A 23,698-nucleotide genomic window follows, 5' to 3' on the forward strand; every position below is an offset into this window, starting at 1 on the left:
ATAGTGTCATGTTTTCAGACTTTCTGTTGTGCAGGGAGCTAAACTTGTTCTGGGTGCAAAACAAAAAATACTGCAACATCATACTATACCGCAATGTCTTATTCCTTCTTCAATGCTCCCGAGTGGCGCAGCGGTCTAAGGCACTGCATTCACTACAGACCCTGGTTCGATTCCAGGCTGTATCACAACCGGCCGTGATTGGGAGTCCCATAGGGCGGCGCACAATTGGCCCAGCGTCGTCCGGGTTAGGGTTTGGCCGGGGTAGGCCGTCATTGTAAATAAAGATTTTGTTCTTAACTGACTTGCCTAGTTAAATAAAAAATAAAAGCCTTTGCTTTACCTTTTCAATACCCTCTATAATAAACAGGTGCACAGTTTGGGCCAAACACAAAGCAGATTTAAAGTAATGGATACTATATATACCCTGTTCTATTGGCTGAGCTTCTCTTCTTGTCTTTTCCCCACAGACGTCTAAGGAAGACTTGCTCCAGGCTGACTTTGAGGGAGCACTGAAGTTCTTTAGGGTCCAGCTGCCGAAGCGCTACCGGGCTGCGGAGAACGCTCGCAGGCTCATGGAACAGGCCTGTAGCATCAAGGTAGGAACAATTTATTCGGTTTTCCGTTCCCCTGCAATGCACACACTGCACCGACCACTGGTCCAAAATTGAGCTCTGCTCAGAAGCTTATGCGTCCTACTGTGCGAAATCCGGTTTTTATTTTCATAGATGTGGAATTGTTCAGCCTAGTTGACTAGGCCAGTCTGACTACTCAGCCAGGTTTGCTGTCAGAGCCGAACAGATGATGATGATTCCTTGTGAACTTTTTTCCTTTATCTTCTATATCACGGGGCACACCACATCCGCAGCCTGTCTGTGTGTGGTTGTAATTGTAAACTGTACCTACATCCTCCCACACGGAGAATATAATGAGGTCTGTGGTATTTGGGGAATGTGCTGAGGTCAGGAGGAGGCCCCAGTGGCCCAAGGCTACCTGCCTGCACACAGAGATGACAGGCTCAAGACACCCACACACACAAAACACACATGCATATTGACGCCACACACACACACACATACATTCACATTCCTTCACACTCTTCACATACACTGCTGCTACTCTCTCTGTTTATTATCTATGCATAGTCACTTTACCCCTACCGGTACCGGTGTACCACCTGTATATAGCTTCGTTATTTTGTTTTACTATTTTTCCTTTAGTTTATTTGGCAAATGTTTCTTACTTTTTTTAAACTCTGCATTGTTGCTTAAAGGGCTCGTAAGTAAGCATTTCACGGTAAGGTCTACACCCGTTGTATTCGGCGCATGTGACAAGTAAAATGTGATTTTGATTTACGCAGCAGCTCCCGTTAGTGTGTGTGTGCTCGCTTCGCAACTGTGTATAGGTGGCAAACCAGAAGGCAAGGGTATTTGTACTCTCACAGGAAGGAAGAAGAGCGAAATGGAAGAGCTAATTCTCTCCATCTCCACCCATCCTGTATATATATCCTCTCTCTCACCCCCCCTCTCTCCTGTGTATTTCTAACCACAGGATATCCTGAGTGTAGACACTCTGCATATGTTATTATGCAATTATTTTTGTTGCACAAGCTTATCTCTGAAAGTTCCAGGAAGAAAATGATCTGCTAAATGTTCTGCTTTCAACTAAAATGTTTGAGTGATATTACGTCACCTTCTCACATACTAGACATCATGTAAAACACACGTACCGCAGGAGGCTGCTGAGAGGAGGAGGAGGACGACTCAAAACGGTGGCTGGAATGGAGTGAAGGGTATCAAACACATGGAAACCACGTGTTTTGATGAGTTCAATTACCATTCCATTTATTTCCGTTCCAGCCATTACTATGAGCCCGTCCTCCGACACCGTCATGCGAGTCCAGAGGATGGTTTGAGGCAGGCAGGCTCTAGGACCATGATAGAGAGTCTGGGAGAGAGCTAGAGCAAGAAGGCGGGCCTTACAATGACAGACGTGCACAAGGTGAGCTGGACAGGTGAGTCAGCAGGAGTAGGAGAAGGAAATGGAGGACAACTCCTAATCTCTTTCGTTTTGATTCGGGCCAGACAGTCTGTCTCTGCTCTTTTTCGACCAGCATCAGTGTTTGATTCTGGATGAACTGTGCAACGAGAGAGAGACTTTACCTGGCTCGGCCTACTCCTGTGTTCTGTGACTCTGTCTTTCACACACACACACACACACACACACACACACACACACACACACACACACACTGCTGCAAGACTGAAGACACAACGTGAAGCCAGCCTGCACTCTGAGCTTGCAAGGCTGTTTGTTTTGGTTTAGCTTCGACCATTTGAACCAAAGCGGAAGATATCAAATCGACTAGCTTCTAAAAGACATTCTCGACTGTGATTGCGGTGGGCCGTCAAGTCTCTTGGGAGCTAAAACGTGTAATAGGACCCTCTGATTGACTGGCTGTTAGAACTGATCTGGAGTCTGCTTCGGAATACAGGGGACTTTCCAAGACTCTGGGGCATGAATGAATTGCCTGATCAAAACGCATCCAGCAAGAGAGAATTAACTTACAGAGTGTGTGAGAGAGAGAGAAACGAGCCACAGCAGTAGCCCTCTCATCCTGGGATTTCAATTCCTCCCTTCATTTTCTTCTGAAGTGACATTGTGCCTGAGGTGTTTTGACCGAGAAGAGGCTCCAGAATTATCCACTCTATTTTTGCATCTTGTCCTTTTTGAACATGTTTTTTTCAAACCTATTTCATATTTTTGTGGAACGAAAACAGATTCTGTGGAAGGTGTGTGTGTGTCTGTCCTGTGCCCGCGTGTGTGTTCACCGCTCTCAGGAGACAAGCTCATGGAGTGAGTGAGTGAGTGAGAGAGAGAAAGATAATTTCATTACAGAATTTGGTGTCATTGGAAGCACAGTGTCTCCCGGCGACCACAACCATCATACCCTGTCAATGGAACTGCACTTCATCAAGCTCTGCGTTGAATCAGCTGATACACCTCATTAATATGTCCACGAGAGCCAACAAAAGGAAAGCTAGCTTGCCTGTTCACTTTACTTTGTCCTTTCATTTTTTTGTTGATGTCTAAAGCGGATCAACTTGACTGCTAAGCAGCTTAGGAGTCAAGTTGATCACCTGCTAGTTGGGGAGTGAAGCATTCTACGAGTAACAACCCCACAGGATTATGGGGTGGAATTTGAATTTCACAGCCCTAACACTCCAAGGACAACATTGAGGAAACTTCAAGACAGTTCCAGGACAAAAAGAAGACATAAAAAGGTCTTGAAAGGCCTAGCATTAAAGTCCATTCAAAACCAACTCGGGATACCCACTGAAGGCGCTTGATTTGATTGATTAATCTAGTTGCGGTTATTACATTTCTTCTGCCTGCTTTCAAAATTCCTCTGGGAGAAAGTTTCAGGTTCAGCTGTTTCACCAGTGGAAGAAGTGACAAGAGAGAGGGGAAGAGAAAGAGCGGTTACTCAGAATGCTACTCCCTTGAGAGAAGGAAGGGGAGGAGGAGAACGTGTACAGTGCCTTTCCACACCAGGGAGATCTCCTGAAAGTTAGCTAGGCAAAGCCCCAGGAGGATCTGAAGTGAACAGTTGGGTCCTGAGGAGCCAGGCTGCAGGCAATGTAGCCTCAACTTTGGAAGTTTTTTTTAAATTATAGCCATCAAATTAGCAAATTTTTTATTTTTTTTGTTCATAATTTTGTTTTTTATTTTTCTTCTGTTTGTTTTTTTGAGGACACAAAACTCTGTGTGATGTGTGCGGACTGCAGTGGCACTTAACACGTCGAGTCATTGTGGTCGGTCGGACAGTTCCAACACTTTCTCACAGATACATACGCTAGAACATACAGTTGAAGTGTGTGTGTAGTTGAGTAGGAGTGTGACTAAACCAGACTATCTTACCAAGACCGAAGGGAGGTGAAAATAATACCCTGAGCGCAACCTGAGAGGAGCGGATCTCAGGACAAAGAAATGGAGGAAAGGAAGAAAGAAGGAAGAGAAATAGCAGCCTGGCGGTTCTGAGGAAGAGGGGGTGAACGAAAGACACACTAGCATCCTCTTAACACGCTTGAGAATACCAATTATGAGAGAGAGAGAGAGAGAGAGAGAGAGAGAGAGAGAGAGAGAGAGAGAGAGAGAGAGAGAGAGAGAGAGAGAGAGAGAGAGAGAGAGAGAGAGAGAGAGAGAGAGAGAGAGAGAGAGAGAGAGAGAGAGAGAGAGAGAGAGAGAGAGAGAGAGAGAGAGAGAGAGAGAGAGAGAGAGAGAGAGAGAGAGAGAGAGAGAGAGAGAGAGAGAGAGAGAGAGAGAGAGAGAGAGAGAGAGAGAGAGAGAGAGAGAGAGAGGTGTTGTTATGCAGGGATCCTCCCTTACTCTCTCCTACCTCACTCCATCCCGCCCTCCTTTAGGGGTGTGGCTTGTACCCTGAGGGACAGTGAAAGAGGCCAGTCACTCCTCAGGCTCTCTGACTGACCTGTTGCCTCTACTGCTCTCCTCCACCCCTCCACTCCTCGCCTTCTTCCCCCACCTGTGGAGCTGACTACTATCCTGTGTCAAGATGATGGAAGAGATCTCCATCACAGTGGCGTATGATGCCCACGTCATCAACCAGATCTATGAGGAGGATATCCTGGTTAGCCTGGTGGCCCACTCCAAGCCTCGCAAACCTGTGGTAGGTGTTTGGTTAAGTCTGAGTCTAAGTCACTCCTCAGTCCTGGCTACTTCTGCCAGCCTCAACCGTCTTCACTTCTGACTGCACTTTGACTTCCTAAGAACCGCTGAAGGAAACACTGCTTGTTTGTGCCACAACAAGAACACTTTGTATCATTTTATCTGCTGGCTTGTATAATACAGTGTAGATTGTAGTGTGTGTGTCAGTCAGGCAATCAAAATTTGGCGCAGGACAAGTGACCGGGAAGATTTTATTTTATCGGACATTTGAGATATTTCCCGGTCATCCATATTCAGTGGGTGCGTAATCCATTAGGGTGTCCGCCATCGCAATCAAATTTATGTGACCTTAGAAACAGCCAGTAACAAATGACAAAAAACACCTTGTGTTTCGATGTGTAGCGTATGAAAAACTTTATAGCCTAATGTTTTGTTGGTTTTTAATTTCCTAAAACATAAATTTTGCACCGCATGGTTCAGCTGTCAGGGATTTGAGCACTAAATGCATCAGGGCATTGCATGCATACAGTATAGGCCTATAGGCTTAGGAGTCCACTGTATGGTATTAATATTTTAACAAGTGTAAGAGAAGCTTAAGCCTAGCCCCAGGGAGAGAGTAATAGAAATGTGCCTGTGGCATGCTACAACACCAACATATATTTCTTTATCCTTGTAAGATAGGCTACTGTGTCTGCTATAGAGAGATAGGCGTACAGGAGGTTAAATAGTTCATTTTCGATCCTAATATCTTTTTGTAAAGCTAAGCATTATTTTTTGTAGATTATAGGAGGAGCTCTGGTAGGCCTAAAACGTTCTTCCTCACCTCAAGTTCAAATGTCGGAGTCATTTGGAGCGCCAGTGCGCACAGCCTTTATATCATAGGCCCTAATAGGCTTATAGCCACACCAAACCTTCACAAACATTTCTGAACTTTTGGGTAATATCAAAAGTAAGTCAAGCCATTGGGGAAATGCAAACATGATATTATATTGCGGCAGACACAACATTACAGTCGGAACTTAATTTGGCCAAAGAAAATGGCTCAACAGAATGAAACAAAACACTTGTGCACTGGTTTAAATATTCCCAAAAGTTTTGATTAAGTTATATTGCAGCAATTACCAATCAAGGCTAGTTTCTACCGTATCTAACACATGACAGCGATAGGATGAGGACATTTATTTAATTTAAACTAAATACGGAGCACACAAAGATCAAACTCAATTTAGCCAATGAAAATGACTCAACAGAATTAATCACACCAGGTTTTGCATATTTAAAGAACTGGTTTTGATTAATAAGTAGGCTAACAATGATATACAATAATAAGAATAATGATAAAACAAATGTTTCTAAATGCGAAAAAATTCATAACTGAAAGTTACAAAATTGCATCCTACCTGAATAGCGAGTTTAACAGTAGCCTGCATTTGGCCGCGTCAATGTTCTTCTCATCTTAATCCATTACAATAGTAAGAATTGTCCATACGAAGGACAACCCATTTTTAGGCTTTTCACTATAGGCATACTTTCTAACTTTTGTTTTACTTCAATTAAAAAGGCCTCCATTTTCGCAATCGACAGTAGCCAAGGCTCCACTCGCTCTCTCTCTCTTGCCTTAGCAGCCAGCGCATGCACGTAAGACAGCGCACAAGGAGTGAGAGAATGGTACTGAAGCGCGAGATCTGGGTGTATGGTAGGTAGCCTTGGACAATTTGGCCAGCTACAATTTTATTTATCGACTCTTAATTTATTTTATCGGCCAAAAGCCAGAATTTACCAGCTAACGGAAACCCTGGTATGAGTTGATGCACTGAAATGCAGTTTGAATTTGCATTGTAATTATAGATACACACTGAGTATACAAAACATTAAAAACACCTGTTCTTTCCATGACATAGACTGACCAGGTGAATCCAGGTGAAATCGATGATCCCTTACTGACAGGTTATAGAAAAAAAGATTGCTAAGCCTTGAGACAATTGAGACATGGATTGTGTGTGTGCCATTGAGGGTGAATTGGCAAGACAAAATATTTAAGTGCCTTTGACTGGGTTATGGTACTAGGCGCCAGGCGCAGCTGGGTTTTTCAAACTCAACAGTATTCCGTGTGTATAAAGAATGGTACACCACCGAAAGGACATCCAGCCAACTTCCCACGACTGCTGGAAGCATTGGAGTCAACATGGGCCAGCATCCCGGTGGAACCTTCATGCCCGACAAATTGAGGCTGTTCTGAGGGCAAAAGGGGGTGCAACTCAATTTGAGGTGTTCCTAGTGTTTGGTATACTCAGTGTATTTCAGTGGTTCAGTGTGTACTGCTAGTAGTCTTTTCCCTCTCTCCAGTCAGCTAAATTTCAGGATGCTAACCAAATTACAATTGTCAGATTGTTTCAATTACAGAGTTATTTTCAGACTCAAAGGAGACCTTATTCTTCACCCAGCATGTCAAATCAAATTGTATTGGTCACGTACACATGGTTAGCAGATGTTAATGCGAGTGTAGCGAAATACTTGTGCTTCTAGTTCCGACAGTGCAGTAATATCTAACAAGTAATCTGACAATTCCCCAACAACAATCTAATACACACAAATCTAAAGGGGTGAATGAGAATATGTACATATAAATATATGGATGAGCGGCATATACTTATGATATGAGTAATGTAAGGTATGTATACATTATTTAAAGTGACTAGTGATCCAATTATTATTTAATTGTACCTTTATTTAACTAGGCAAGTCAGTTAAGAACAAATTCTTATTTTCAATGACGGCCTAGGAACAGTGGGTTAACTGCCTTGTTCAGAACGACAGATTTTTACCTTGTCAGCTCGCGGATTCGATCTTGCAACCTTTCGATTACTAGTCCAACGCTCTAACCACTAGGCTACCTGCCGCCCCCATTTAAATGGCCAGTGATTGGGTCTTAATGTAGGCAGCAGCCTCTCTGAGTTAGTGATTGCTGTTTAACAGTCTGATGTCTTGCTCGCGTCAGCCACAGAGAAGGAGAAGGGGGGAGGTGCAGTCCTTGTTAGCGGGCTGCGACAAAGGCACTGTATTGTCCTCAAAGCGGGCAAAGAAGGTGTTTAGTTTGTCTGTAAGCAGTACGTCAGTGTCTGTGACATGGCTGGTTTTCTTTTTGTACTCCGTGATTTCCTGTAGACCCTGCAACATACGTCTCGTGTCTGAGCCGTTGAATTGCGATTAACACATGTATATCTTCGTTCTTGTGTGTTTGTCTGGTCATCGAATTCAAACACAACCCAGTTTTCCTAACTTGGCCGTTTTTTAATCCTAAGCTAGTGCAGTGACAGTCATTTTGATATCAAAATGTTTTCAGCCAGGTTAGGCACCATTATGCAACAGTTAGCCTATTTTCCCCAGTGCACACAGTCTGTCAGGCCTATAGCAGAGAATACTGTGCTCGGCTCAGGTAAAGAGCATGTGTTTCACATCGGCTCGGGTCAGTTGATCAACTAAAATCCAAAGCGAGGGTGATTTTTACAAATGTCTGAATTGAATTTCAATGCATTTGAAATGGTCGGAATTGGAATTTAGCCCAACTCTGACGTGTTAGTGAATGTGCACGCCATGTCTTGGTGTACATATGAGCGATAGTGTGCCCTGAAACATCCACATACTGTGTATACTGTGAGGGTATAGTATTGGACAGGAAAATAACATTGGTCTGTAATCTCTAACTGTTGTGTGCCTACAGGTTCCAGCTCTGTCCGGGTAAGGAGTGGCTCTAGAACCATGCTTGTACATAGGTTAGGATATCTCTGGAGAGCTGAGCCTCTCATGAACTCTGGCCTATTTCGTCAGTGGGTCAAGGTTAGCTTACACTTAGGTTGTGTCCCTATGGGGCACTATGCCATTGACCCAGCCCTAGTTTATTTTGGTTCTCATTGTGCTACATAGCCCCAGCTGCAACCAATAGGGTCTGGTTCCAGCAGATACTTTCTCACGCCACAGAAGCTGCGAGACATACAAGATGAGACAGGATGTCAAATGGTGCAAGAGAGGATGGTGCATTACCACCACCAACTGCATGGGTGGTGAAATTGCATTTAGATTTAGAAGTTATTAGCTAGCGGCTAGCTAGTAGCGCAGACAAAAAGGTTAGTTATCAGTGTCTTTGCTAGTAGTACTAGCTGCTACCTACAGAGCCTTCAGAAAGTATTCACACCCCTTGACTTTTTCCACATTTTGTTGTGTTACAGCCTTAATTTAAAATGGATTCAATTGAGATTTTGTGTCACTCATCTACACACACTACCCCATAATGTCAAAGTGGAATTATGTTTTTAGGAATGTTTAGAAATTAAAAAATGAAAAGCTGAAATGTCTTGAGTCAAGTATTCAACTATTTTGTATTGGCAAGCCTAAATCATTGGAAATGTGCTTAACAAGTCACGTAAGTTGCATGTACTCACTCTGTGTGCAATAATAGTATTTAACCTGATTTTTAGATGACTTCCCCGTCGATGTACCGCACACATACAATTATTTGTAATGTCGAGCTGTGAATTTCAAGCACAGATTCAACCACAAAGACAGGTTATCCAATGCCTTGCAAAGAAGGGCACCTATTGGTAGATGGGTAAAAAAGAAAGCAGACGTTGAATATCCCTTTTGAGAATGGTGCAGTTATTAATTACACTTTGGATGGTGTACAAATATGCCCAGTCACTACAAAGATACAGGAACCCTTCCTAACCGCTCAGAGATTTCACCATGAGGCCAATGGTGACTTTAAAACAGTTTAATTAATGTGATCGGAGATAACTGAGGATGGATCAACAACATTGTACTCCACAATACTAACATAAATGACAGAGTGAAAAGAAGGAAGCCTGTACGGAATACAAATATTCCAAAGCATGCATCCTGTTTGCAATAAGGCACTAAAGTAATACTGCAAAACATTGGCAAATAAATTAACTTTTTGTCCTCAATACAAAGCATTATGTTTGGGGCAAATCCAACACAACACATCACTGAGTACCACTCTTCGTGTTTTCAAGCATTGTGGTGGCTGCATCATGTTATGGGTATGCTTGTCATCGGCAAGGAGCAGGCCGTTTTCACCTTTCAGCAGGACAATTACCTAAAAGACCAGGCCAAATATGCGATGGAGTTGCTTACCAAGACTACATTGAATGTTCCCAAGTGCCTAGTTACAGTTTTGACTTAAATTGTCTTGAAAATAGATGTCAAGACTTGAAAATGGCTGTCTAGCAATGATCAACAACCAATATTGTACAATCCAGGTGTGCAAAGCTCTTAGAGACTTACCCAGAAAGACTCACAGCTGTAATCACTGCCAAAGGTGATTCATAACATGTATTGAATATTGAATATTTATCTAATTAAGATACATTTGTTTTATTTTCCATACAGTTAAAATATATTTTAGAATTATTATTCCACTTTGACATTAAACTATTTTGTGTATGACAAACATGACAAATCTATTTAAATCTGACTTTGTAACACAACAAAATGTGGAAAAAGTTAAGGGGTAGGAATACTTTGAAGTCACTAGTTAGCACTATTAGCTAGCTGCTATCGTTACTAGCTTGCTTGCTAGCGTTACTAGCTAGCTTGCTAGCGTTACTAGCTTGCTTGCTAGCGTTACTAGCTAGCCGCTAGCGTTACTAGCTAGCCACTAGCTTACTAGCATTACTAGCTAGCCGCTAGCTAGCACTACCAGCTAGCCACTAGGCTACTACTGGCTCTGCTAGCAGGTGACAGCTAAAGCACAAGCAACAGTGGTTGTTTGGTTGTAGGGATTTTTGGCATTAACATTATATAAAAAAATTATCAAAACTAAATTAGCTTATTTTTCCAATGTATTTTTTTAAATTAAATTTTGTTACCCCTTTTCTTCCCAATTTTGTGGTATCCAATTGGTAGTTAGTCTTGTCCCATCGCTGCAACTCCCGTATGGACTCGGGAGAGAAGAAGAACATCCCTGCCGGCCAAACCCTCCCCTAACCCGGACGACGCTGGGTCAATTGCCCGCCCCCCATGGGTCTCCCGGTCGCGGCCGGCTGCGACAGAGCCTGGACTCAAACCAGGACCTCTAGCGGCACAGCTAGAACTGCGATGCAGTGCCTTAGACCACTGCGCCACTTGGAAGGCCCTACTTTTCCAACTAACATAACGCCCTGGACCAGAGCCAATGCGTCAACTGGTATGTGTGTAGCACACTGACGCCCTGTAACACATCGAAAGTTCAGGTTGCTCATGCACATTCCAACTGAGATGCAAAAATCCAATTTGAGACACACACGTATGTGCTTTGCAATTCGCGGACCAGGGCTTCGTCAACAAATCTGCAGCTGGATGGTTCTTGCTGTCACTGCCGCCAATATATTTAGCTTGACATCATTTTGAATTGGATATATTTTATGTATTTAATGTATGGGATATTATAGCCGTGGGAATATATTTTGTATGGCATATGTTAGCATTAGGAGTATATTTTATCATTGGGAATATAATCATGCCTTGTAAATACGTTTTGTATGGCTAGACAGAAAGCTACTTCAGAGATGGCGATATTAGTCTGGATGATGCTTGAATTATCTATAGTCAGCAACATTAGAGGGTTATTTCAACTGTGTTTTTTGGGTCTGAAGTTGTCATCGTGGAAAAAGTGAGGGTGAAATAGTGTTGTCTTCTGCCACTTTCAAGGCTGTCTGTGGTCAGATATGACTGAGCGAGAGAGGGGAAACATGAGTGTGAGAGAAAACGACGGGTGAGAGAGGGTTTTTGTTTTTGAGAAGGTTCCATATGTTGGTATGTGTCATCTAATAATCCCATGGCAAATATGTAAGGGGGGAACGGAAGCTTTTAGTATCATTTTGTTTTTTGGCTAATACTCTTCAAGTCATTTCTGCAAGGAACTTCACCCCCCCCCCTCAAGAGACAGTTGGGCTACTCATAGTCAGATAAGCTCTATGAATGACGAGGCCACTGTTGCTATAGCGAAGTGAGATAACGCCATCAACAAAAACAGCAAAACATTTGTAGAAATCAAATAAATACCTAAATATTACTGTGGTAATCTAAAAAAGCATTTTGCGTGTGTAGAACATCCGGACAAGCCTCTGTGTGGCATACTCTTCTTTTTTTAAATAGATTTAAGCGCTGTCCTTTCATTAGTTCTACATCTCTTTATTTCTCTTTCTCTCGCTCTCTCTCCTCCTATTCGTATTGCTTTCAGATAATGTCTCCCTTTTCTCTCCTCTCTCTCCGTGCTGGTCTCTGTCTTATCTTGGCAGGGCGTCACGCCTGAACAATGCTGATGTGCTGTCTTATCAACCACACACATTCAGTACCCATTTTAAGCTACCAAATACAACATAGAACCGGTTTGCCTGCTTAGATCTTTCTGTGGATTACTTTCTTGTTTCTTACCTGTCTGTCAGGTAATGGGTCATAATGTATTATATAATAACCGGTGTGTGAGTTAATCACTGGGCCTAACGTTCTGTCAGGCTAAGAACAAACACAGGACGATAACAGTGTCTGTAATAGGGAATAGGATAGCAATAGGGTGTACTGTTATATTGTGTAACTGAGTGCACTTGAGAACTGCTTGACAACTCCAGTCACTGAGTAACTATGGGAAACTCATGCAGCCCCTACTCTCGCTTTATCCGTCTCTCGAATTCTCTCTTGCCCCCCTCCATCACGCTCTCTCTCGCTACTGTACTTGCCACTTCTCTTTTGCTCGTCCTTTCTTTTTGTCTTCTCTCTTTCTCAGCCAGAGAGCTCCTATCTCTTCCTCTCGTCTGTCTGTCTGCTCTCTATCTCAGACAGAGAGCTCCTATCTCTTCCTCTCGTCTGTCTGTCTGCTCTCTATCTCAGACAGAGAGCTCCTATCTCTTCCTCTCGTCTGTCTGTCTGCTCTCTATCTCAGACAGAGAGCTCCTATCTCTTCCTCTCGTCTGTCTGTCTGCTCTCTATCTCAGACAGAGAGCTCCTATCTCTTCCTCTTGTCTGTCTCTGCTCTCTATCTCAGACAGAGAGCTCCTATCTCTTCCTCTCGTCTGTCTCTGCTCTCTATCTCAGACAGAGAGCTCCTATCTCTTCCTCTCGTCTGTCTCTGCTCTCTATCTCAGACAGAGAGCTCCTATCTCTTCCTCTCGTCTGTCTGTCTGCTCTCTACCTCAGACAGAGAGCTCCTATCTCTTCCTCTCGTCTGTCTGTCTGCTCTCTATCTCAGACAGAGAGCTCCCATTTCTCCCTCTCTCGCTCTTTCTTTTCTCCTTTTCTTTTCTCCTATCTTTGGCTGTCTCAGCCGGTGATCTGTGCCCCCCCCCCCTTCTGTAGGGGCATCTGGTGGCCGTATCCATGAACAAAGTCCCTCCCCTCTGTGACTCTTTACGCCCCAGACCTGTAATCCACATCCTAGCAGCAGCTACCATGGAAACGCCAAGGGCTGAGCAACCCTAGTCCCTGCACTCCACACAGCGGAAGAATACAATTTCCTTCGGCCCGGGCCTGGCTGGCAGAGACCAAATGTGTCGCCATGTTCTCTTGTGTACACTGTGCAGGTGTATAATGTATCCTACCTTAAAAAACAGTGTTCAGGTGTTGCAATTAGGAAGAGGGCAGTTACTGCTTTCTGCTTTTTGAAGGAATGTGTTTATGATACTTCTGTTACTGTGTTGTTCATCTCCTTTGTTGCTTGCGCTTCTGCTGGTAGAGGCTGAAGTGCTGCACGGAGTAGTAGGGTCATTAGGTATCCCTCAAATGAACAGGTGTACACAAAGTAAATGTGCGCTGCACGGAGTAGTAGGGTCATTAGGTATGCCTCAGAGGGTAACCGCACTAATGAGATGCAGACGGCAGCCATTTTGTGCCAAGGCTAAAGGCGCCTTACAGTTTATAAAATTCCCTAGAAAAAGCAGCGGATAGGGGTGCATTGATTCCGTTCAAAGAAGAATGTTTCAACTGGGCCCACTGTTCTGTTCCATGTTGAAACGAAAAAAAAGAATACAAATGAAGCAAATCTAGTTTGGTGTTCTGTTGGTCCCTGGATCAGCAGATCACCCTGCTCACTGTAACCACAGCTCTGCTGTTGTATCCATTCGGAGACACAGAACCGTACCCGTTTTGAATTCCTTTAAAATACAGCCTTGCTTCCTTTGTTCCTTGAAGGCATTGGACGGCAGAAAGTCATTTATTGCAAACTAATCCTTTATATATGCCGTCACTTACAGATCAGTGATTTAGCCTACCTCGGGTAAGGGAGAAAATGATGAATTGTTATTGTAACTGAACCCAGGCCTTTAGTCTTGTTAGTGTCACCATCTTGTGGTCGAAGACGTTACACTTTAAACACTTCAATAAGGTTTCTTCAATTCAACTATTCGTTTGAGTTCATAACAACCCCATCCACCAACACTGCTTTTCTCCTGTCACCCCTTCAGGTGCCCACCAAGAAGCTGAAGAAGTTTGAGAAGGAGTACCAGACCCTGAGAGAGAGCCAGCTGCAGCAGGAGGACCCCATCAACCGCTACCAGGTAAGAAACAGACTGCTCCGTTATCTTAACTACTGCTCCAGGATCAGTTTACTCTTACCTCCCATTCTGACGTCACCTGTTTGGCGGATATCTGACCCTGTATGAGTGGTTAGGGCCCTCACTTCTAGTTCCTCCCTGTTCAGCCACTACAATTACCCCGGTGTTTCCCATAGCTAGTGTTATTCGTTTTACTTCAGAGCCCCCCCCCTTACTGTTACTGTACACCTCCTAAAGAATTGGACCTCAGAAAACGGTTTGTTTGTAGGTATAGATGACCCTTCGAGAAGTCTTTGGTATCCTACCTAAAGAAACAACATCTAGGGGAAACGCTGATATCCTTCCCTGTAGATCCCAGTCCCACCCACTTTCTCTCCCCCCCCTCTCTCCCTCCAGTCTCGGCTCAGGTCTGTGTAGAACACTGCGCTGATCGTGGCAGACTACGCGAGGCGTACACAGACTCAGTGGAGAGAGACTTTTGTTATGAGTGGAGGCCATAGACTTGTGCTGGTCAAAGATGAGGAGGAGAAAAGATGTGTCTCAGGGCTTTCCTCTATTCATAAGGACGATTCTGAGTAACAAAACCGAATCGCCTGCAAACCTCGTCCAGTTGTGAAGTGAAACTGACTGTGATGTGTGAATGAAACTGACGTCTCATTGTTTGTCAGGAAAACCTGTGGAGTTGTGTCCATGTGGGATTGATTTTAGTATTACTGTTCATGTGAGAGAGAAAAAAAACGGACATTGAAGTTATAATTAGGCCGTGGCTGTTACAACCGGGCTTGGATGTATTTTTGACCAGGCTAATGTTTTGTGCATGTGCTGTGCAAAACCCGTACCCCCAATGGCCTGCTGCCCTGGACAATTCGAATGGGCCAACGTCAAAAAGTTTGTCAAGGCAGTATCAAGGGCGGAATGTGACAGATACATGACAATTATAGGCATATCTGTTTCGTTTGTGTGCTTTTTTTTTGTTTTCATTTTCAGTAATGCTTTGGATATTATTTCACGTTTTTAGTACTTCATGTGTGCTTTTTGAGTGTTATTCTTCACCATTTAAAAATGTATTTATTGAACCTTTATTTATACAGGTTTGTCTAATTGACATAAGAGTCTATTTTGAAAGAGAGACCTGTTCATATATTTTGAGTGCGTGAATCGATGGGCAGACCCGGTAGTTGTCATGTCTCTGTCATGTAGGCTAGATTCCGTTTCACCTCTCCTTCAGCCCCTTATTCATCTTTTTCACCAACTCTGCGACGTTCACCCGTACGAAAGGACAGCAGGGCATTTCGGCAAGGGGTTTGTTTGTGTAGCACAAATGCCGAAAGTTACGCCGCCATTACAATTATTACTGACAAACGTTTGAAACGTTTTCAAGTTCATTGTTGTTTGGGACCATGTTCCTAAGTGCTTTTTATTTTTCAGTACATTTTTCTGAAGTTTTTATATTGTATTTTTTTTTTACGATACCTTACAGTTGAATTTTGTTGTACCTACTGCAAGACTCACGTTGTGTTTACGTTCATGCTATTCTGATTTGAAAAATGTTCTGCCTAAAGCACAGAATTTTTATTTGTTCTTACCCGACACAAAATACAATAAAGTTTATTTCCAGAGAGCCTGAGTCACATGAGTTTGAGCATCCTCATTCCTCATAACGAAAGACATGTAATGAAATCAATTAGGATCCGTTTGAAGCCTGCCGCTGTGTTAGAGGAACTGAGGCCACTGATCCTTTTGAAAATGTATCCTTTCCTTCCCTCCCTGAAGACAACCAATTCAACCATGTCAGATCAGAGATGACCTCAAAGAAAGAATAAGTAGGGAATGCATTTGAAAAGTATGTGGACAGGCCCCAACTGTTCACTTCAGTGTTAACTTGGTGGAGGTCTCATAACGTTTCCTATGTGTCCCTCGTCCCCCTAAACACATCAGCCTCTGTGAAACACAGGGACCGGATACAGGGAAGGGTGTGATGGAGGGAAGTGAGAGGAGACAGAGACCAGTGGGAGGGGTGTTTTGCAGGATGGTGTGGAATGAACTAACTGACCTGTGAGTGCGAGTGTGTGTGTCTGTGTTGCTGTAGTATTTGTTCCCAGCATCGTCATTGTTGTGACTCTGGATAGACCACAGTAAGAGGAAAAAGGTAAGCAGACTCCCAAGTCTATGCAGCTTAGCTCAGTCTCCTGTCTGCTTACTGCCTGTTGTCGGGTTTTCTGTGCGCAAACAGGGCAGCGTTCTTGTTTCAGCATAGATGCATCAAATCGTGAAGGGCGTGAACAGGATGGGGTTGGGTCGGGTGACTCAGCTTGGTCTCCATGACAACTGAAACATCTCCATCATTGTCATGTGAGACCACTTACAGGCTGACAATCAAACACGATGGTCCTGGTCATAAGACCCTTTTTTATGGGCAACAATTACTTTCTGTGCCTGCCTGCGTGCCTGCCTGCCTGCGTGTGAGCCTGCCTGTTCTATTTGAAATGGCGTTGAATGTATGCCAGTTTGTTGCATCGGATAACTGGTATATACGGTTTGCTTGGATATTGTCTATCGATGTTGTTGGTCCTTCTCAGTTCTATTTGAGGGACCTTTGAACAAGCCTTCGTTCAAATACTGACGCGTCGGGGGAAATGGCACTAAACCATTTTAGTGCCATGGCACTAAACGGGGATGTGGTTGTTGTTGTGCAATAAGAGGCAGGGAGTTCAAATGAAGGTCATAACGTTAGCTGTGTACTGTGTGTATGTGTGTGTGCCTGCTTGCTCTGTGTGTAGCAAATGAACTGTCGCTACGTTTGCAGAAAGAACACGTTGTGTAAGTGTTTCTCCACATACTGTGCATAGTCTTATTGTGTGTGTGTGTGTGTGTGTGTGTGTGTGTGTGTGTGTGTGTGTGTGTGTGTGTGTGTGTGTGTGTGTGTGTGTGTGTGTGTGTGTGTGTGTGTGTGTGTGTGTGTGTGTGTGTGTGTGTGTGTGTGTGTGTGTGTGTGTGTGTGTGTGTGTGGTCCACAGAGAGAGAACCGTCGTCTACAGGAGGCCAGCATGCGTCTGGAGCAGGAGAACGATGACCTGGCCCACGAGCTGGTCACCAGTAAGATCGCCCTGCGGACCGACCTGGACCAGGTGGAGGACAAGGCAGACGTGCTGAACAAGGAGCTGCTCTGCACCAAACAGCGCCTGGTGGAGACGGAGGAGGAGAAGAGGAGGCAGGCGGAGGAAACCGCACAGGTAATATAGCTCACGTTCACACGGTTAACCAGTGTTCCAGATCTGTCTCTGTTTAAGCCAGCAGTATCACAACAGCATGGTCATATTTTCATGATGACAATGGGGAAAATAACTTGGCTGTAGCAGAAACAGATCCGGCAACCAGGCTAAACGAAGATAAATGAAGATATAGAATTGAATACAATTAAATTGCTACGGTTCCTGGAAATTTTGCAACCCTTGATAAGCCGCCAAGTGTACAGACTGTTGTTCCAGCTTCAGCGCTGCTCATCAGGACAACCATTTGGCTGCAGCTCCCCAGCGCCATCGCTCGGTGACCACTGCCCGAGAGCTGTGGAGGCTTCCTGTGAAACCTGCAGGCCTTCTTCTTCTTTTATCTCCCAGGTCTTAATTGTGGTGATAAGGATGATCAATGTTACGGTTGATTTTCTTTCTTCTTCTACAGATATAAACCGACATGCTCTTTCGCGTAGACATTAAATCAGTATGATACATTTACATTTACATTTTAGTCATTTAGCAGACGCTCTTATCCAGAGCGACTTACAGTAGAGTGCATACATTTTATTACATTTTACATACTGAGACAAGGATATCCCTACCGGCCAAACCCAAACCCGATACCGTCGTTACCATTTTCATGAGGTATAAACGATAAGAGGCACTTCACACAAAGGTTACTCTCGTCGGTCTTGGTTTATGTCACATTGTCTCCCAATATCAGTCTCCGGTGTCTGCAGAACGTCAAGTAGCAATGTGCCTTCCTGCCCTGTCTGTCCAGATCAAAGAGGTGTTCAGGAGAGAGCTGGAGAAAGCTGAGTCGGAGATCAAGAAGACCACGGTCATCATCACTGAATACAAACAGGTAGGATCCGGAGTCACGCAGGAGAGGCGAGCGTCTCATCGTTCTAGCCGTGTCGCCTTCGCTTTTTGTCCCCGACCCAGATAAACCCATTGTATGATTTCCTGCTTTGACATTTTGTCGTTACCGTTAGCGCATGTAATGCGTTGACTCAGCCTGTGGGACTGACCACCAAGTCACAGCCTTTCCCTGACCTAACCGACGGCGTGTGGGTGTGCAGGCGGTTGCTTGTATGTTTAACCTGTGATATTCTATGTGGAAGCAGCAGCACTTTTTAATGTCCAAGACACATTTCCCCCTTTGGGGACAATACAATGAATCCTAATCCTACAGTGTCCCAAAAGTCCCATTCAATCTTAATTGAGATAAATCTTCTGTATTTGATGGTGTTCAGGTGTATCTCAAAGGTCAATGAAGCTGCCCCGTTAATGTGTATTTGCTTAGTAAGCAACAAGTAAAGCCTTCAAAGTCACCTCTGGACCTCAAAGCCAGTTAGTTCCACAGTTCCAAAAAAAAAAAAAAAGTGTTCCCCTCTAATCAAGGACTGTTCATTATCAGGTAGAACAGAAAAGCAGCAGGCTCCAGACCTTGTAGGGTAACAGTTGAATACCCCTGCAGTAAAGGTTGTCCTGCTGTGTGTGTCCTCAGATCTGTTCTCAGCTCAGCACCCGGCTGGAGAAGCAACACGCTGTCACCAAGGAGGAGCTGGACATCATCAAGGTAGTACAAGGCAATGATGCACACAGTATGGTGTGTGTGTAATGTGACACCATATTAATTCTAATATTTTAGTTGTCTATCTCGTGTGTTTTTGTTGTACCTTGTTAATTTTCTAGAATGACATTGTTATTGATTACTGCATTGTTGGGTGTTAGAGCTGTCAAGAAAGGCATTTCACTGTACTTGTGCATGTGACATTAAAACTTGAAGCTATGTCATTATTTGTGTTATTGGTGTGCTGTGCTTTTGTGATCTGTGTTTTTATCGAGCTGCTGCCTTGGTCATGTCTCTGACCTTAACAATGGACTTCCTGGGGGTGGGGAAATAACATAGAAAGGATTGTGATATGACACAATATGACGAACAGCGGTAGGCATTATGACGACAATGCGTAACTGACTGTGCGTGTTCCTTCTCTCTCCCTACAGAGTAAGGTGATGGCGTGTGAGCGCTGCAGGGAGGTGTTCAGTAAAGAAGGTCCTCTGCAGATACCCCCTCCCAGCAGAGACAACAGGGACAGTGAGCTGGATGAGGAGAAGGACTCCCTGAAGGCCCAGCTCAGAGAACTGGAGCTAGAGCTGGCCCAGACCAAACTACAGCTAGTGGAGGCCAAGTGCAAGATGCAGGTCAGATTCTATGCAGTCAGCAGCACTGCGGTATCTCACTCAATGTAGGGTCATTCCGTGTCCTTCCAGCAAGTCATGACACCCACCACTTCTCAGATTGTTCTGAAATCGTTTCTGTAGTTAGAAACCGATGAGATAAGCATTCCTGAAGCGTTATTTTGTTGCAAAATAATTTGATCTCTGAGAAATTAAGCTAATTGATTGCACCCAAATTGGCCATTTTTTATTTTTATTTGTAGGATTCATATAATCTTCTCTGTCTGACAGAGATCAGATTATATTTCAACGGAATAACGTTTCAGGAATGCTAATCTCATCTGTTTCTAACTAGAGAAACGATTTCAGAACAATCTGAGGCGTGGTGGGTGTCGAAGTCCTCTTGTGCTTTTTCGAGGTGGAGCAACTCTGTAGTACAATAAAGTAGTATATATACACGCCTTCTGACAGTTGGTCCGAAGCCATTGGATGTCCGTGCTCGATTTTCTATCCCTTTTGACTATTCATGCTTACGAAGATGACTATTCATGATGTATTATGGTGGCTGACTCATGCTTGCTGTGATGACTAATATTCAGGCTTGCTATAATGACTATTCATGAGTGATACGCTGACCGTTTTATTCCTTTATTCTGTCCATCCTCAGGAGTTGGAGCACCAAAGGGGCATCCTGATGAACGAGATCCAAGCGGCCAAAAACTCCTGGTTCAGCAAGACCCTGGGCTCCCTGAAAAGCTCCGGGGGCAGCGCCTCCCAGTCCCAGCCCCCCTCCTCCCCCAAAGAGGGGCCCCCGTAATCCCCTACAGAGACCAACCTGTCTGGGGGGGGGGGGGTCTACTACAGTATGCACAGGAGAACATATGAACACTAGCTAAATACCACCTGAGACAATGCAGTATTTCGTTTCCGGGGAAGGGAAGGGAAGGGATAGCCACAGAACAAAGTTCGTCCTCGACACATCTTCCTCTCTCTCAAGCCACTCCACTGGACCAGCCACCCTCAGTCACTTCTTCAATTCAGCTTTGATGAGACTTGACTGTGTCACGTGTCATCCTTCGTGGTGTGTGAAACCAAGATGGAGAATGACTGATAAATCTAGTGGGTTGTCATTTACACTGTAGGCCAGGGCTCAGAATTCTCTTCAGCAAAATGGGGTCTTTGAAGTGAGAGGATAGCAGAGTACTATAGGAACTCTGTAGGTCCTTAGCAGCGCCATAGTGGACATTCACTACAGCAACGCCACCTAGTGGTTATGTATCGCTACTGCTGGGTTTAGCTTATCAGCAGGATATGTGGCTAACTGATAGGCTGAGAACTTTAACAAACCTAAATGCTTTGGCAGTCTTGACCCCGACTTGCAAGGATTGCGAAGCAGTTACCGGCAGTAGTTTACCTTCTTCATTTTAGGAATATATATTCGCTGCTTAAAAAAAGGAAACTACTTATACAAGCATCTTTTGCATAACATATCTTTACCGCATTCCAAAAGCGGATACTACATTCAGAATCTAAAAACAAAATCTTGTTTGTTCTTTACAGTAATATTACATAAACTATGTTGTCCTATAAATATGTCTAACTAATTATTGGTAATTTTTAATCTTGTACAGTTCTAAAACAAAAAAGGAAGAAGTGCCCTGTACATATTTTTTTTTTTTTACTGTTTAGAATCTGAATGTTGTCTTTGTAGATGTTGACATAATTAAGCACAGTGTGTAAGGTCTGAGTCAAGTTCATCTCTGTTAACCCAGAAGTCAAATCGTAGGTAAACTGCGTGACTAACGTCTGTGTCCACGCGTTTTGGAAATGGAGCTTTCCCGGTAAGAACGAGGTCTCCGTCCTCGCTTAAGGAAACTCTTGGGCCAAAGAGTTTTAACCGGAAGCCCGGAGGTAACCTAACTAATGTGATGGCTACAGTACGTTTTAGGTAGGAATGGACCCCCCCCCCCCCCCCCCCCCCATCTCTTCTTTTGGCAGCAGTGATCTGACTCTACTTTGCTGCTTTAACTGGACCCAACAGCTACTTTACAAAGCCAGACACTCACCTAACCATGTCCTGTGAATTGGGGCAGTATAATGTACTACAGACACGGTTTCCTATTGCATATGAAACGTCATGACGATCCAATTAAATCGCACAATAGTATTTCACACCTCTGATGATCATTTTGATGATGAGGTGAACAACATTCCAAAACGTCTATCCAAGCCAAGGTGCCCATGTGGTTAACTAATATGTTGGAAACTCTCTTAATATAAATGCCCATGTGGTTAACTAATATGTTGGAAAGCCTTTCTCAATAGCAATGCCCATGTGGTTTAGCATATGTTGGAAAGCCTTTCTCAATAGCAATGCCCATGTGGTTTAGCATATGTTGGAAAGCCTTTCTCAATAGCAATGCCCATGTGGTTTAGCATATGTTGGAAAGCCTTTCTCAATAGCAATGCCCATGTGGTTTAGCATATGTTGGAAATACTTTCTCAATAGCAATGCCCATGTGGTTTAGCATATGTTGGAAAGCCTTTCTCAATAGCAATGCCCATGTGGTTTAGCATATGTTGGAAAGCCTTTCTCAATAGCAATGCCCGGTCATTACACTCAGTTTCTAGAGCCATATAAATGGCCGTTTTTTGCTGTCTCATACCACTGCTTTGTGTATACCTGTATGAATTCACAAAGTGTGTGTCCAGCACTGACTAGTTCCGGTTGAAATTATTTCCTTCCTTTTTTTCGACTAAGCAGTGACTATTTTTTTTTTTTTCTAAAGCCCAGATCCATGTAAACGAAAGAATCGGAAGAAAGCCATCTCAATATATTATACTCTGAAAGGATCGTCACCTGTGCCATGATGACATACCTGCCCGCCATTTTAAGAGCAGGATGCTACTACAGAGGGATCCGGGTCACGTCCCATTTGTCTTAACCTGCTTCCTTTCCTCACCTCCATTCCTTCGTGAACACTGATCTGAAAAACCTTGACGGTTGATTGAAAGTAATATGATGCTGTCCAGGCGTTTCAAATATTAGTGGTTACAATGGAAAGGTAAAGACATAAGGAAGCCAGTAAAGAGTAGTTTAGGACACAGCCATGTTTTTCGTATGTGTCACGTGACGGATTTCAAGGCGCTTTAGCCAGTGTCATATCAAGTTTAACGAGGTCCAGGCCTCAGTGTATGTTATGTGCACTAACATTAATATCTTAAACACTATTTTAAATGTTAATTTTGTTATTCAGTGAACAAATCTACTTTCTTTTGTTATAATTCCTATTTTTTCTGTTGTTGAGAAGACAGTGGGCAAATTATAATCCAACTACAACGATGCAAAAAATAACTTCAGATTCACAATATTGTACAGTAAACTATACTTCAACAGTTGTTCTGCTTTAGTTTCCAACATGTTGGAGTTGTTTCTCCATTTTCCTCGTCATTCCCACGTGAATCAGTGACATGCTCGAACTCTAATGGTATTTTCTGTACTGTAATCGACTGACGTACATCAATAAAATTCCGTTCTCTGTCCACCAATTTTGATTATTCTTTCATTGTTTCGTTTCATAGTTTTTCTTTTACTCCAGTTCAAACAAACAAAAACACAAAGCGGACACCCTGCCACTGTTTTGCTAAACAGCTGAGGTAGTTTTAACCATATTTGGAAAATATGTATATTTTGAAATAGTATAATTTTTTTATTACATTGTTCACAAAGAATGGAGTAAAATGCGCATATTTTGGGCTCTGATTGGGTACGACCGTTGAACTAAGCTCATGAGATATTTCTATATATTCTTCATGAATCAATGTGTATACACTGAGTGTACAAAACATTAAGAACACCTGCTCTTTCCATGACATAGCTTTCACCTGGTCAGTCTATGGTCCCTTATTGATGTCACTTGTTAAATCCACTTCAATCAGTGTAGATGAAGGGGAGGAGACGGGTTAAGCCTTGAGACAATTGAGACATGGATTGTGTATGCGTGCCATTCAGAGGGTGAATGGGCAATACAGAAGATGCCTTTGAATGGGGTATGG

At 43.5% G+C, this 23,698-nt stretch overlaps 1 protein-coding gene across 7 annotated transcripts in view; it reads left to right on the plus strand.

The window, feature by feature from the left end:
- Window positions 1-23,191, plus strand: part of LOC139540774 (rab GTPase-activating protein 1-like) — a 181,494-nt gene extending 158,303 nt beyond the window's left edge. For 4 of the 7 annotated variants that reach the window (XM_071344726.1, XM_071344728.1, XM_071344727.1 and 1 more), the window contains 7 exons: window positions 468-596; window positions 14,136-14,228; window positions 17,243-17,458; window positions 18,240-18,323; window positions 18,969-19,040; window positions 19,469-19,666; window positions 20,310-23,191. In XM_071344726.1, the coding sequence (XP_071200827.1) occupies window positions 468-596; window positions 14,136-14,228; window positions 17,243-17,458; window positions 18,240-18,323; window positions 18,969-19,040; window positions 19,469-19,666; window positions 20,310-20,459 (942 nt within the window). In that variant the 3' untranslated portion in view covers window positions 20,460-23,191. Of the gene's footprint in view, window positions 1-467; window positions 597-4,346; window positions 4,685-14,135; window positions 14,229-14,621; window positions 15,847-17,242; window positions 17,459-18,239; window positions 18,324-18,968; window positions 19,041-19,468; window positions 19,667-20,309 lie in introns of those variants that run through there. The other 3 variants (XM_071344732.1, XM_071344729.1, XM_071344730.1) reach the window with 3 other exon arrangements.
- The last annotated feature ends 507 nt before the right edge of the window (window positions 23,192-23,698 follow it).

This window comes from Salvelinus alpinus, chromosome 16 (assembly GCF_045679555.1).
Source record: "Salvelinus alpinus chromosome 16, SLU_Salpinus.1, whole genome shotgun sequence".
NCBI classification, from domain to species: domain Eukaryota; kingdom Metazoa; phylum Chordata; class Actinopteri; order Salmoniformes; family Salmonidae; genus Salvelinus; species Salvelinus alpinus.